This window comes from Podarcis cretensis (genome assembly GCF_951804945.1).
Source record: "Podarcis cretensis genome assembly, chromosome: 2".
NCBI lineage: Eukaryota > Metazoa > Chordata > Lepidosauria > Squamata > Lacertidae > Podarcis > Podarcis cretensis.
In genome coordinates this window covers 89,157,058-89,173,297 of record NC_137171.1, presented here as the reverse complement: position 1 = coordinate 89,173,297, position 16,240 = coordinate 89,157,058, and the positions used below count along the sequence as shown (strand labels likewise).

The window sequence follows — 16,240 nt, the reverse complement described above, 5'->3', positions numbered from 1 at the left end:
CAAAAAGGTGGGTACAAAACCAGAGTACAGTGGTACCGCAGGTTAAGAACTTAATTTGTTCCAGAGGTCCGTTCTTAACCTGAATCTGTTCTTAACCTGAGGTACCACTTTAGCTAATGGGGCCTCCTGCTGTGCACCGCCAGCGCACTATTTCTGTTCTCATCCTGAAGCAAAGTTCTTAACCTGAGGTACTATTTCTGGGTTAGAAATAGTCTGTAACCTGAAGTGTCTGTAACCTGAAGCGTCTGTAACCCAAGGTACCACTGTACTGTATTCAGAGTGCTTCCAATAAAGGAACAACAACAAAATCAGCAGAGGTTAGTGGAAACCATTCCATAAGGCAATTGTTATTAGGACGGGTGAGACTGTTCTTGTGAGCACTGGCTTCAGTGGCGATGAGGTTACCTTGGACAGCTTCATGCAAGGCTCAGGCTGGAGACTTCATTAGAGCAGAACTCAGACCTTGCTTCAACTGCACTCATCCTTAAACGTAAAGGGACCCCTGACCATTAGGTCTAGTCGTGACCGATTCTGGGGTTGTGGTGCTCATCTCGCTTTACTGGCCAAGGGAGCCGGCATACAGCTTCTGGGTCATGTGGCCAGCATGACTAAGCCGCTTCTGGTGAACCAGAGCAGCACACAGAAACGCCGTTTACCTTCCCGCCAGAGCGGTACCTATTTCTCTACTTGCACTTTGACGTGCTTTCGAACTGCTAGGTTGGCAGGAGCAGGGACCGAGCAACGGGAGCTCACCCCGTCGCAGGGATTCAAACCACTGACCTTCTGATCAGCAAGTCCTAGGCTCTGTGGTTTAACCCACAGTGCCACCCATGCCCCGCGCTCATCCTTAGACTAGCTTTAAATAGCAGATTCAGCTCTGCCTTGTAGCTAGCTTCTCTGAGAGGCACCTTTTCACTGAAAGGGCCCCAGCCTGTGTTAGCAGTCATTGACTCAGGCAAACAGGGGGCTCCAGTAGGGTTTCTGAGTCAGATGCAAAGCATCCTTAGGCCAGAGGCCTAAGGCCCAACAGGCTCCTTGCAGAAGTTCTCCCAGATAGTTAGGTGCTACTAAGGTGGGACCTGAGGTCCCTCACCTTCTCTAAATCCATAGCAACATCCCCTGAAGAAGGGAAGTCAAACCCTTGGGGCAGGACAGCCAATTAGAACTAGCCATTCTGAAATTAAGTAAATTAATCCAGGCCATTGTGCCAACATAAGTAGAATTCATCATGATATTTGCCACATATGTATTCCTGACTCTAATGACCAGGCGAATAAATTGTTTTTTGTTTCGTTCCCATGCTATCTTTGCAAATAAATGGGATGGTGTGGAGTTTTAGTGGAGCTCCCATGTTTTTTGATCTGAATAATATAATTGAATAATAATCTAAAATTCACTTTTCTTTTTCCTGGAACCACAATGGCTTATACTGTATGATTCACAGGAGTATCTCACTATAGAAGTGATATTACAGCTCTTTCTAAATGTAGCTGTTGAAATGTTATCTCTTACAAAGGGAAAGCCCAGACCTACGCTCTATTCGCATCACATTTCATATCTAAAAATAGGAGCTAAGTGTGTCCCGTAGGGCTTGTAATGTGTCTTCCTCCTCTTAGTGAGAAGGGAGTAGCTGCAAGTTTGAATGAGAGCCAAATGGTCACTGAATCCTGGAATCGGTGAGTTGAAAGGAACCCTGACATCTTGTACTACTTCCCCTAAACTAGCGCTCTCCAGATGTTTCAGACTATATCTCCCCATTAGCCCAATGGTCATCATAGCTGTTGTATCCAAATCATCTGAAAGGCACCAGGATGGGAAAAGCTGCCCTAGGCTAATCCTGTGCCGCAAGGCAGAACCATTCATCCACTTATCAACTCAGCTTGGAGTAGAGGTCTGGACAGCCATCTCTTGGGGGGTGTTGCTCTAGCTCCTCATTGGCTGCATTAAACAGAGGCGGAGCTAGATGGCTTACAAGACACACGTCTGCCCAACTCTATGATCCTGGCTCTTGGCTGCTCCAAGGGCAGATCAGATATTACACCCCATGTGGAGGAAGGCAATAAAAAGTTCAGCAAAATGGAGCCTTGCCAAATGGATGCGATTTGTGACATTTGTATGTCATGCCAGTCATGTAAAGCATACCAATACCAGTACTCTACATCCCTGGCAGGGATTGTGAGTTACAGAAGGCCACCATGTGCAAGAGTTGTTTTTTGTTTGGATATTTTTTTTTACAGCCTTGGGTTATGTGCATGTGAATTTTAAATTAGTCCTTACATGCCATCTTTCAATTTAAACATTCACAAATATTTCTTTAACATTTCCTTAACCCTTTGGGTTTGGGTGGCAGGACCCTGCTGTTTCATAAGTCTCACCCTTGGATTCATGTCTTCAAAGGCCTCTAGTTTATAAATAGAAGTGACAATAATTCACTGCCTGCCAATAAGGATATCAGGATTTTATAATGTGACAGATACCTTCATTTAATGGCAGTGGGAACTGCTGGAGAGCCATGGTATATATTTACGGCCCATGTATAGAACCAGATTTTTGTGTCTGGCTAAGTCTGGATAGCGTTGGCAATTTTACACTTCTTGCGTGTTTGTACACTGGATTGCAATGAATTCAGCTCATAGCTCTTTCATCTTTTTGCCTTTTGCCAGCTGCACAGCGATGCTTCAGTCCACTTTTAGCTAGTCAGCAATGTTATCCTGTTCTGAAAAAGTGGACACAGAGCTGTTAAGAATGCCTGGCTGATGGATAAACTAATTTTACAAAACGATTTACACCACTGGAGCTGCAGAAAAATGTACTTTCATTTTTTATTGAGGGTTTTGAGATGGTTTGATCTCTCCTTGAAAGTACTACATGAGATTCACCCCTGATGAAGCATAATCATGTTTTAAACACTTTGGGCAAGTAAATTGGCTCCTGGGCACCTTGGAGATATTCTCATATTTTGTTCTGACCCTTGCTTCCTTTGCTGCCAGCTTGATCTCTGGACAACTGGGTTTGCAAGTTTTCAGCAAATCCCCAAAAGTGTGACCAGGTCTCCTAGCTGGTTAATTATTGCAGAATCACTGTTTCATTTTGCCGGTTTATAGTGATCTGACTTGGTCTTCACCATTTGGCTGCCTTAGCCAAGTCCCATCCTGAGCCACTGTCTCTTATTTAGGGCAGAGTTGCCCAGTTGCGTTTTATGACATCACATGGTAATTTCGACCCATGAAGGGTATAATAAAGTGAGTCCCTACTGCCAGCTGAAACTAGAGCAACATTTTATAGATGGGCTGCTTAACTCTCTTACTCCTTACTCTTCACCAGCTGATGGGCAGAGCAACCCAAACACCAAGCTTGTTGAGCTCCACCCAGCTCTCCTGATAAACTGGCCACGTGTGCTGGGGCTGATGGGAATTGTAGTCCAAAACATCTGCAGGACACCAAGTTGAGCAAGACTGATTTTAATAATTCATTGTTATTCTCCCTTAACCCCATGGCAAAACTGTGAGACATAACCTTTATATTTCTCAGATCAAATCCTCACATCTTCGGGTTCCTTGTTTGCAGTGGCTTTTATCATACACGTTCTTAGTCTTATTCAACTAAGTTTTACTCAGAGTAAATCTGTTGAATTTAATGGTCTTAACATAGCCATGTTTATCAATTTCAGTGGGTCTACTCTCAATAAAATTTAGTCAAATACCCCCCTTTTCCTTATTTGCTGAGAACTTTACAGTGAAATGGAGAGCTCTTTCCTGTATTTTAAAGTGTTGTTTTTATAAGGAGACACATGTGGATAAAAATAACCCTACAGTTGCTAATGACTATGTTAATATCTTAGACTCTAGGACTTAGAAAGGATTCTTAGAATGATAGGGTGTCTGCGATATATATAAATAATTTGAGGGACAGAGACAGAAATGTAGAGTAGCGATTTCACATTCACCTAGCCTGAGTGGCACAAATAACAGCTAAACACAATCCTGAGGAATTCTTGAGAAGGGGGAATGTTCCCCTTCTCCCTTCCCCTCTTCCCAGCTCCTTCCCTCTCACTCCTTTCTGCCAGAACATGAAGCACAACTCCATTTCACAGTAATCATAAATTAATTTAAAGCCAGCAGCCCCTCACGGAGCCAGGCAGAGGTGTTGAGGGAGAAGCTATACAGAGAGAGCTATGTGAGGCAGGCATTGGGAAGACTGCGATCCAGGGAAGATGTTTGCTGTTTCCCTGAAGTGCCGGCTTGGCGTGGTGAGACGCCGGAACAAAGGTACTGCCGGGGTCCTGGTGGGGGCAGGGGGGCTTAGGGTAGCATCTTAATGACTTTCTCAGAGACATTCCCTAAAGGGGAGGCAAGCAGAATGGTGGAGCGATTTCTAGTTTAGATGCTTTACTTTTGGGTTGGCCAGACAAGAGGAAAACCGGGCTGCATACCTTCAAGCTGCTGTGTGTTTGGGGATGGGGGGAGGGGAAGCTCATTTCCCCCACCCTCGTGATAATGCAATTATGGGGGAGGGTTTTTTGGAACTTTTCACACACACCCCTTCTCTTAATTGCCAGGTGCCAATGCATAAGCTGTAATGAAAGGTTTCCATACATCTCTACTTCCTACAGAAGGGTTCTTAGTGCACCTTGCCAGATGCGGGATGGACAGTTCCATCCTTTGTTTCACAAGATCGCAAAGTTGTTTGACAATTGTGTTCTCGGAAGGTTGGGCTGAGAGAAGAGAGATTGCAGGGTGGGAGTGAAGATGAATCACAGGTTACAGGGGAGATGCTTCCAGTAATCATAGGATAAATCTATTGCGAGGCTGAAACTCATTAATAAAGTCAAAGAATTATTGGCACAAATTCACTTCCCATCACCTACAGCATACCGCTACACAAAATTAATCAAGTTTTATCCATGGAGTGCAAGACTGCCAGTGCTGGTTGCAGAGCTTTTAATTTCAAAAGTCTTTGGGGGGGGGGGGAGAGACTGATTTCAGAACTTTACTGCTGTGGCAAAGCCCTTTTGTTTTCTTCTGATATGATTCTTGTGTACTCTTGTGCTGACCCTTGATCGGTGGGGTTGTGATGAAAGGGGAGCACTGCAGAATGCAAAATGTAATAAAATGGAGAGAGAAAACGAATGTAAAGAATTGGATTTGTTTAGCAATGCGAGACATTAATGTGATCCCCAGTACCAGGCATATCTAAGTGTATGTCATTCATTGCTAGGAATGGAGCAGAAAATGGATTCAGTTTGCTTTTAAAGGGGAACCCACCTAATTTGCACTTTCTGAAAAAATAATAATATGTGAACTGTAGAGCTCTTTTAAAATCCACACTTCTCTGAATTTTGCAACAAAGTTCCAAAGCAGAGTAATACAAAAATACATATACAAGGGGGTTAATATTCTATTAGGGAATATTGCTTTGCAAAAATATGTTAGGCAAAACTGCACACAGCAACACACACACATGAACATATGCATATAGAAAAAAATGCACCAAAATGCTGATGAATTTTCATGATGACTTTAAAAAAATGTAAACTGATGTGGAAATGTGGAGAACTGAACTTCAGATTGGAAAAATGGAAAACAGAGGAAAAACAAAAATTGGCATAACATATAGGTGTAGAAAGGACTAAAGCACACACACACAAAAAGTTATGGACCTTTTATAGAATAATGATTGTCACAGTCTAGATGTAGGTTGTGTATTACTGATTTTCTTAAAGAAACAAGCTCAGCTTCTTTTGCTTGGGTACATCAAGCCTTCATGCTTGATGGAGAGAGCTTGGATACTGCTTGAAACTCATTCAGAAGAACAGCAAGCTCCGAACTTCAGTATGATAAAGAGAGTCTGATATCAGCTCTGCATGTTAAGACTCAAGCATGTTTATGTTTCTAAAGTGAAAGTTGGCAGGGCCCAACTGTGTCTGGAACTTGTGTTTCACAAGATGGTTTCTTCCTTGGTCTTAAATGTATAGAAGCTACTTGTGGTGGCAGCTTAGTGGTGAGAGAAAGGCTATGTGCCCAAGTTCAAAGGCACTTTGAGACTTTCCGAATTCCAATCTTATTATTTCTGCTGGTAAAATTTTCAGTCCCACTCCCCCTCATGGGGGCAGTAAATGCTACACTTTTGCCCTTCATAAAGTCCCAAGGAAAAAATCCTTAGCTGAGAACAGCACAGGAGTCTGACGATGAGAACCACCAAACCTCCCCCTTAAGTGAACGGCAGTAAAAGGAGAACAGCTCAAACTGGGCCATTGATCACTGCATGCAAGTGAAGGCATTTTAGCATCAGGCTTTGGAGTGGTGCTCCTTTGTATGTTTTCTGTCATTCCTGATGTACCCGTTAGGAAGAGAAAGGCAAGCCTGCTCTTTCAGTTCCAAATCTTATTCATTGTCTAATGCAAACATCTGTCTCCCCTCTCCTCCCACTCAGGATTCCTGCACTGCAAGGAAAGGATTTTAAAATAAAACGCTTAATTCTGGTTATCTTTTCCAATACTACAATAACTGGAATATATTTGCAATCATTCTGCTAAAAGCAATGGGCACCTTTCATGGTTCACACACAGTTCCCCGGTCTATAGAAATTAGTTTTGAACTGAAATGGGGAGAGTTAAATTACATGAATATTCCTTACCTCTGTGAAACGTGCCCACCACACCTTTTACAATTTCCACTGTAAAACGGTGTGAAATTGTTCACACAGGGCTGAGCGTTAGGAGAGAAATTATGTTGGTAACGGGGCTCATAAACCTCCCTCCAATTCAGCTGTACATATATGCCTTGTTGAGGAGAGATGAGGGTCAGACAGGGCTTGTCAGCCTGGGAAGGTAGCTCATCTTGGAGAAGGAAAACTCTGGCCCTCAACCTCCACTGCCTTGCAGGTTATCTTTGGGAGAAGACAAGGCTAAGGAGTAAACCAGGAGTCAGCAAACTTTTTCAGCAGGGGGCCGGTCCACTGTCCCTCAGACCTTGTGGGGGGCCGGACTATATTTTGAAATGAAAATAATGAAAAAATTCCTATGCCCCACAAATAACCCAGAAATGCATTTTAAATAAAAGGACACATTCCACTCATGTAAAAACACGCTGTTTCCTGGACCGTCCACAGGCCGGATTTAGAAGGCGATTGGACTGGATCCGGCCCCTGGGCCTTAGTTTGCCTACCCAGGGAATGAACCCTACACAAATCCTGAGCGGAGTCTGAGGTTCCCCTACTTGTATCATATAATTTCCAGCAGCACATTTACTGATGCCAGTAAAAATCAACTTCTTTACCGTAGTGTGGGATCAGAAATCAGTTGACCGAAAATTGTTGGTTTGCATATACATCCCTATGTATGTGGCAGGGAACCACTAAATGCATACAAAAATTGAAAACTTGTGCCTCTTAGATGAATGTGCAAATCTACCCAGATGGGTTTTAAAAATAAAATAAAATAAAATACAGTTTTCAGCATTATCTGAAAGAGTTTGCCTGGCTTTGTCTAATATATTTAACATTGATGTGGATCACCTACATTTATTAGTGACAGCTTTAAATATGGGCATTAATCCAGTGCTAAATTTTGCTACTTTGATCAAGGATTAAATTGAGCTGGAATTGGGTTTCAAATGAAGTGCTAGGAAGGGAGAAAGGATAGCTATTATCCAACTTCTGCATATTTAGCTATCGGATACTCCATTAAATACTTGCATTATCACTATTTTTTATGAACTCCATTTTCTCACAATCAAATGTTTCATTTAATGTGTGGCATCTGAGGCTGAGGTGATCTGCAAGAACGCATGAAGTCTTCAGGGTTTTCTCCCTGATCCATAAATATTCTCTTCTTAATATACTTCCGCCCTTGGTTATCTCTTGTGTTGTACAAGCCCAGAAGAGACATCTGTCAGTTGACATATAAAAAAAGCAAACCAGGAACCCAATCATACGATGCTTCCAAGAACTAAATCTGTGCAACTAGGACGAGAAACAAAGTTGTACAGAGGAACGTATATAAGCAAAAGAATCAAAATATGTCTGCGATCCATCACGAGATGTTTGCTAATGTTTGTCACAGTCTAAAAAAACCAGACATTTGTGCATAAGGCACCTTCAGTTTGGTTACACACGGCTGATGCACATAAAGCTGTGCATCCACATCACAGTGCTATATGCCTCATTTCCCACACTTCCCTCTACAGGCAAAACTGCCTCCTTGACCATTGGACCCACTGCTGGTCTCGTCTGCTCAAACCGCTGGAGCCTGAATTCGCATGCAGGGGAAGTCCCTAAGTCACTGAGGGTTTGAGACCCACTGACTACCCTCACTTGGTTTAGCTGGCCAGTCAAAGCTGTTTCCAGAGTGTAGCCGCTGTCGTGAGTGCAGGGTGGGGGCCAAAGGTGGACACACTACCCCAGAAGGAGCACAAAGTGTCCTCCACCAGGAGTACTACCCCCCAACACGCCACACACCACTGCAAATATTAAAAAGTTTAGTTTAGCATCATTTAATGACCCTAGATGCAATTGCCAGGATGTTCATAGAAAAGTGCAGATAAGCAAAGTTCCCTGGGCTCAGTAATAGAGCACACTTTCTACATGCACAAGGTCCCAGGTTCAATCCCTGACATCTCCCTTTAAAAGGATTAGGTGATCATTGATTATAGGAGATTTCTACTACTGCAAATGTATCTATCTCACACTGGTTCCATATGACATCCTTTTAAGTTTAAATTATTGTCTCATCTAATATGACCTGAACACCGGTCTCATTTGTTTTGTTTTTACTTATAGTACTCAATTTGCTCAAGTGAAAGAAATAAGGAAACAGGACGGAGTCCCTAAATTATTAACACAGTACATGTGTAAGCTTTAAAGCTACAAATGGATGCAAACAAGAGAGGTGAGCAGACAAGCTTCCTGCAGCATTAGCATAGAGATCTGGGTTAGCCCTGCAGGAGCTGATGAATCACTAACACCTTGGTCAGAAGAAGCAGAGCATGCTAAGTGATGTGTGCATGTGTGTGCGTGTGTGTCTATCCTCATTCTTACTGATGGGAAACACCCCCTCCAAAAATAAAATAAAAAATAAGCTGATGACTGGGGCTTGGACAGCAAAGGCACAGTGCTTTGCCCGCACAGTTTCATCTCAGACTGCACAGGCAATAACATACAGTTAATATACTGCTTGATTGCAAACAAACAAAACACAACCATTGCGGCATCAAGTGGATGACAATTGGGTGGGCCTGCCCACCTGTCAAAATTGACCCATAAGGGGACAGATCCAGCTCCCCACCACTACTGTAAGGTATGGAACTCCTGTAATTAGGGGTAAACACATGTCATGGACAAATCTCATTCCACTCAGCTGGGATCTCCATTTTTACCCACCGAGGGTCCTATTTATTTAATAGCTATGGGTGTTGGAACTTTTTGGTGTACCTTACCCACACCCCAAAAGAGCAATCAAGGAGGGAGCAGTCTCACCACTATGTAAACACACTGAGGCCTCCAGTGGTCTGTTCAGATTGTGTTACTGGCATTAGGACTGGGGATGTAAGAAGGCATCCTTTCCAGTTCTACCCTGTATTTGTTGCATGCACCACTTCTTCCATTCTGCTGCAGTTCTCCTTCTCCCCAAAACTGTGTTATTCCTATTGCTGTTAACTGTGCTGAAATCACATAAATTTCAAAATGAATTACATAAGTTACACTCTCATTGTGTTATTCCACCCCATTCATTTCAATGCAAAGGAAACACAAAGCTAATATGGGGGGCGTGTTACCATAATCAGTTACAGATTGTTTGGAACAGATTGATTTCTGTTCCAGACGTGGAACAAATGTGCAAATACCAGCAATTTCTGCTCTCGTTTCTGTTTTCATCAGAATTCCCCAGCAATCTTAGCTGCAACAAACATTCTTAGTCCACTTGGAAGTGTACTGGGGTGAGAGGAGATACATTTTTTTTGCTCTTCTTAATTTCTTCCACCCACCATCTCCTCAGTTGCTGTTCAGCTCTGTCTCAAGGATATGGAAAAGTTCTTGGATGGCAACTCTTAAAGTAATGTATGGCAAGCCCTACTCCCAACTCATCTAGAGTATGGTTTGTAGACAGAAAACCACCTTATCCTTTTCCCAGTTTCCACAGAATGTTTTCACTATAGTAGCCTGTATCTACATGAAGTAGCCCATGACCATTACAAATCATTGCGGTATGAAGTATAATGATAATAAATAAATAAATAATATTAATAATATTTTTTAAAATTATTTATACCCTGCCCATCTGGCTAGGTTTCCCCAACCACTCTGGGTGGCTTACAGCACATATAAAAACATAGTAAAATATCAAGTATTAAAAACTTCCCGACACAGGGCTGCCTCCAGGTCTTCTAAAAGTTGTGCAGTTCTTCATCTCCTTGACATCTGAAGGGAGCCATTATTTTATAACGCACACACTATCGCCCATTAGATTATTCCTGAAAACTAATGCACACAACCCCACTAATTGCACTAGCTGCATTTTCTCTGCCTGACATGGGTTATTGATCAGTTCACTGTAAGAAGAATCTGAAGGTTTGCTTGTAGCAGAAATCTGAACTGTGGATTTAAACATTAGACATCAGCAGGGATGGTACTGGGCGACCTCTATAAATGCTGCTGTTGCTGCTCACAATAACAACATATTTATCTATAATGTTAGGTATGGATGCAACAACAGCAGCGTATATGCATGCAGCCTTAGGCATGGATGCAACTTGCAAGACTGCACCTGGATTTTTAAAATATATATATAATGTCAGACACTAACCTTATTCGCAGCTGTGGGTTTTCACCAACAGAAAATGGCCGTATACATAAGCAGATTGGTTTTCACCTATAGCAAACGACGTAGGTTTGTTTCATGGTTATATGGTTGGATTCAGATTTATTTATACATAGAGCAGATCCACTGAAACCCATGGATTGTCATAATTAACTCCCATGGATTTCAGTGGGTCTGCTTTTAGTTTGACTAAGTCTAGACCCATGATCTAGAAGGTTGCATTGTAGTAAATGACTGAGAAATCCATAGCAAAGTCTATGGGAAACTCTCTGCTCACCTTCAGGCAAGTTCCTACCACACTGGGTGGGAGGGTGAGGAATTCCAACAACAAACTGTGCTGGTGAGGCCCCATCATGGTTCCCTTATATTATTAAAGGTAGACTTGAGTGGAAACCACATCCACCAGGTCCACTGAGGAAGCCACATCTCCCAGCTTGCTCCCTGTTGGCTTGTTGGAATGGCTAAGGAAGACGGCCCCTGCCCGGCTGTGGCTGCACAGGGCAGCAAGCCACTGCTCCCCAGCATGACACTGGAAAGCAGCCATTTATGGAAAGCGATGCAAAAATCCAGGTGCCAACGCAGTAAACAATTAGACTGGGTTGTCAAAGAGGACAGGAAGCAGGTTTCTGCTACTCCCATCTGGGCTGCTGCCTATGGGACTTGGTCACTTCCTCATCTCACTTCCTTAGTGCTAAACCAGCATTTTATTCATTTATTACATTTATATCCTGCCTTTCCTCCAAGGAGCTGCTGCTGGCATACGTGATTCCCTCCACCCCTTCCCATTTCATCCTGCCTGAAAGCCAGGTTAGGCTGAAAGATAGCGACTGATCCACGGTGGCCCCCTAAGTTTCATGGCATAGCAGACATTGAACCTGGATTTCAAAATATTTTGGTGGTATTCTGAGAAGGCCGGGCAGTCCAAAACAGCACCCTTCTGATTTGGATTTTTGCCCTTGAAGTCTGCAGTACTGGCAAATTTCAAATACATTTTGATTAAGAGAATCTTTTGTCTAGGGAGTTAATGACTAGGTAGTACAAAGACCAAACAATTCTTTCCCAAGGACACCCCCCAAGGGCTATGTGCATTATGTTTCTCTTATATTATGGGTGGGAAAGGAAAATATGTCAATCTGAAGGGATGAAAAAGCATTTCAGGTCTGCAAACCAGTTGCTCAATAGATCAAACTCCTTAAAGCTGAGCATTTTGCCATGCCTTGCTGTCTGTCTACAATTACCTGTTTTAAAAGGCCATGTTCTACATTTGAGCTTTGACAGGCTGAGTTTGGATTTCATCTCAATTCAAAGTTCTAGCTTTAGTGCTGAACTTTCTTCTTTTTGATTTCACAAATGATCCCGAGGGTTTTTTTAACCTACTTTTTATGCTGTTATGTTTCGCAGATTAATTATGAGAAGCAGGCAACTTTTGAAATACTATATAAATCAGCATTTATTTGAATGACTTACCTTCTTAAAAAAACAAAAAAACCACTATAGGCACTCTCCAAGATTCCTTGACTATCTCCCTGTTAGGACTTGGCATTTGGTTTCTAAAAGCAGAACAATTTGGCTTGTGTGGAGCAATAGCACTGGCAGACACGAAAACTGTAATATTCCTCATTGGGAATAATCAGAGCAAGGAGGGGAAAGTAAGATGTCAAGGGCAGATCATTGCCACAGGGGCAGGTTGAAGACAGATTATAAAATGGAGACCAGCGGGCTGGCTGAAGGTATAGAGGGAGGACCACCACCTCATTATAAATTGTACAGAGAAAACAGCCAATATTTGCATTCCTCAGTAGTACCCAGTTGGCCCTGGACCATCACTTAACTTCCCAGGCTTGAATAATAGGATTCCTGGCTGAAATGGCCTATAGTTCTTTCCAGCAACCAGCATAGATCCTAGTTGGAGCCCCACAGAATCGAACAGAAGAAACATTGTGGCTTAAGCCTTTAATTGGCATGCTCAGAGATAAGGAGAATTCTGCAGGTTCAGGCCAAAGTTGCGCCTTGTGAAGCACACTCTTTCCCACAATGGTTCACTATATTCCTCTGGGAAGTCTACCAGCAGGACATGAAGGCAAGTGGCTCTCTACCTCTCTAGAATTCAGGATTTGGATGGGGTATTTTTGTTCAGATCTGGTCATATATGTCTTTACCCTGGCCATCGGTGTCTGAGATGTGGGTTTTCAGGGCCCCTCCTTTTCCTGTGACTCTACTCTGTTTTAACTTTAATTCTGTATTTTAAATTGTTGTAACCCTAGGACCTGCTGGTGAAGGCTGTGTTATAAATTTAATACTACTACTAATAAAAGCGGTAGTTGCTAACTTTTCATGTCAGTCTGGCACACAGAGAAGACTTAGGCTGCTTTCAGATAGGCGTTTTCAAAAGACAGGCTTTTAGGAGATCTAGACAAGGACTGCCGCGTTGTCAACTTTGAGACCTAACAGAAGACTAAAGACTATCAGCTTCAAAGAGAGACTGTTGTACTCCATCACAGTGTCTCAACCTTCCTGCTCTGCCAGCAATATATCAAAGAGTAGACCTATATATTTCTTTTCAAACTAGCAGTGCTTTCTCACTCATTGATTCCAGAAGTTAATGACTTCACTTCTGCACTTCTTGCATAGCTACTCAAGTGATGATGTTTCCTTTGCTCCCATAATGAACAGCAGGAACTGTTTCACTGAATAAGGATGAATGGAAGGCAGAGTTGGTTACATCCTAGGCCAATAAAATCTTCTGGACGTGTCCTAGTTTATTTGTATATGTCAGGGCTGGGCATGGACAATGGTCTGGAGAGAGCCAGGCACCAAAAACTGGGGGAAAGGACCCAATAGGATAGGCGCCAGCTCCTAAGGGCCAAAGCACTTGGGGGGAAGTTTTTTTTAGGGGGCAGGCCCCCTCAATGTTCAGATGGTGTTTGGCTCCACCCCCTGGCTCCTTACTACACACACAATGTCAGGACGTTGCATCGGGTTCCCTCAATCCTCCTGAGAAGCTGGTGCCTCTACCCAAGAGGTAGCAGGATCAGAAAGCAAATCAGAAGCCAGGACTGGAGAACAAGTCAAGACTCAGGATAAGACCAGAAATGTAAGAGACAATGGAGTTCAGGGAGCTCTTCTCACTCAGGCAAGGCTCAGCTGGGAAAGGAGGCCTTTATTTCTTCCTGTCCAGGAGAAGCTAATGGCTATCCTGGAACCCAATCAGATCTGGAAGATTCTGCTAGGAGAGTTATGCAATTTCCAGCATGGGCCAGTGGTCGGTAGTTCTTGACCTTTCAAGCCCCTTAACAGATTGGGATCAGGTTATTTGAGGAACCACATTCACATCTATAAACTTCCCCAGGGCATAAAATAGATTATGGAGCTCCTGCTAGTGTGCACACAGGTTAGATTCATCAGGTTGGTGAGAACAAGAGAAAGGGGCATTTCTGCGGTGGCCTCATCCTTATGGAATGCCCTTCTGACTTCTCACAAGGCATGCCTGTCTATTTCTAAATGGGCCTTAAAGACCCAGTGTTTCAGTGGTGGCTTTATATTTTACAGTTTGCAATGCAAAATATTTTACAGTTACTGTCCTCCAACCATATGAAATAGTCCCACTAAGTTTTGCTCAGAATAGACCCATGGAAATTAATGGAGCCTAGCCACTCATGCTTCTTAATTTCAGTGAGACTTCTCTGATTGGGACTCACAGTGGATTCAACCCAGTGTTTTCCTAGAGGTTCCCAGTGGAGATTGCAACAGGCTTGGCCTTAGGACATCAAACAACACCACAGTTCACAAGTATGCTATAGCCACATGTAATGGTGTGGCAGGATAAGAAGATGTCCTCAGATTCTCCCTTCGTCCCCCTAAATGGAAGAGTATCGTCTTCTAACAGTGCATGCTTGCAAGATAGACCTTTGCAGTTTTATGGTGGATCGATTTGATGCATTTCTTAAGAGTTCTGGGACGAAGGAAATCTGTCCCCACTCTACCACAAAGTTTGTTAGTCCTTGGTCCTAACACCACCTCCCAGGCGTCTCTACCTCACTGGCTTATTGTGATGGTGAAGGGAAGAAACTATAAACACCACCCTGAGCTTTTGTAGGAAGGTTGGGGTGGAAATAAAATAGCTCATGGGGAACCCAGTCTGGAGGACATACCTTCCCTGAAGGGTACTGAAATTGAGCAAATTAACTGCTTTTTGCAATGAGTTTTCCAGAACTGGAAGGAGCTTTTCTCCTCCTTGCTTACCAGGCAAGTCCCACTCAGTGCACAGGCTCTGCAATGCTCTTGCAAGATGTCAGATGACCCTGCAATAGCTCCTAAGAGCATTCCAGAGCCTGCACACTGAGTGGGGCTTGCCTGGTAAGCAAGGCAGAGATCATATTGTATATAATGAGAACCCTACCACCTAAGCAGACTATTCAGAACTATTACTGGGAGCCACAATATTTTCTTTTGATGAGTTTACTCCAGAAAGGAAAAGCAGAGCGAATGAATTTCTTTTTATTCCTTTGATCTGAAGTTGATAATTGTAAGCATCCATAAACATGAGAAAACTGTAGAATACCACTTATTTAAAGATGGATGTTATGAATGTGTTTTCTTTTGCAAAGCAAAACCTCCATTTGCTGTAACAACAGAAATTTTAACATTCTTTTTTTAAAAAGAAGAAGAAATCCTGCTTATGCCTTTTGAGGATTTTCTTAGTACTTTTCTTAATATCTTGAAAACAACCTTAGTTTCTTCTCTTGAAATCAGGCCAAGATGAGAATAAGCCGCTTTGACCTGAGAAACTCTTATGATTATATAGTTTGCAGTCTTGCTGATTTCTGGAAGCAGAAAAATTAGGGAGCAGCAGAGACAGGCAGAGCGTTTATCCTAAGTAACACAATGGTGTATCAAATGTATTGGTTTCTGTAGAGTTACAAATTAACTAGTTATCTATAAATTAATTGATATATATTAGTGTCCTGACTCCCATTCCAACTGTCACAAAACCACAACAGGTTCATGAAAAAGAAAATCTACAGCTGACTAAAGCAAAATAATCTCTAATTATATACCCTAGGGCTAGTATCCTAGTGTCCTCTGTACAATCCCAGTACACATTTCTTGCTACCTTTCTCTCCAAAGCTTACAGAAAATTTTAATGTCTTAGAAATCCCACCTTGAACTGACTACAGGTTAGCTACCTGTCTTGGTCTACCTGCCCCCTCATAGGCAACAGGATCCTTTCAATTTTCCCACCTTCAGAGAAGAGATGTGTCATCTCCCATATACGCAATTGAGTCCTCTCTGCTCAATTTAGCTGCAGAGTGGGACAGGCCAACCTAGCAGTTTGAAAACACGTCAAAGTGCAAGTAGATAAATAGGTACCACTCCGGCGGGAAGGTAAACGGCATTTCCATGCGCTGCTCTGGTTCGCCAGAA

The 16,240-nt window shown here is 42.8% G+C and overlaps 1 protein-coding gene across 5 annotated transcripts in view; it reads left to right on the top strand.

Annotated features, from left to right (window-relative positions):
- Positions 1-16,240, top strand: part of GRIP2 (glutamate receptor interacting protein 2) — a 385,893-nt gene that overhangs the window by 213,095 nt on the left and 156,558 nt on the right. The window contains exon 1 of one of the 5 annotated variants that reach the window (XM_079964501.1): positions 4,184-4,268. The exons of the other annotated variants lie outside the window; for them this stretch is intronic. Within the exon in view, the coding sequence (XP_079820627.1) occupies positions 4,214-4,268 (55 nt within the window). The 5' untranslated portion in view covers positions 4,184-4,213. Of the gene's footprint in view, positions 1-4,183; positions 4,269-16,240 lie in introns of those variants that run through there. 5 annotated transcript variants of the gene reach the window in all.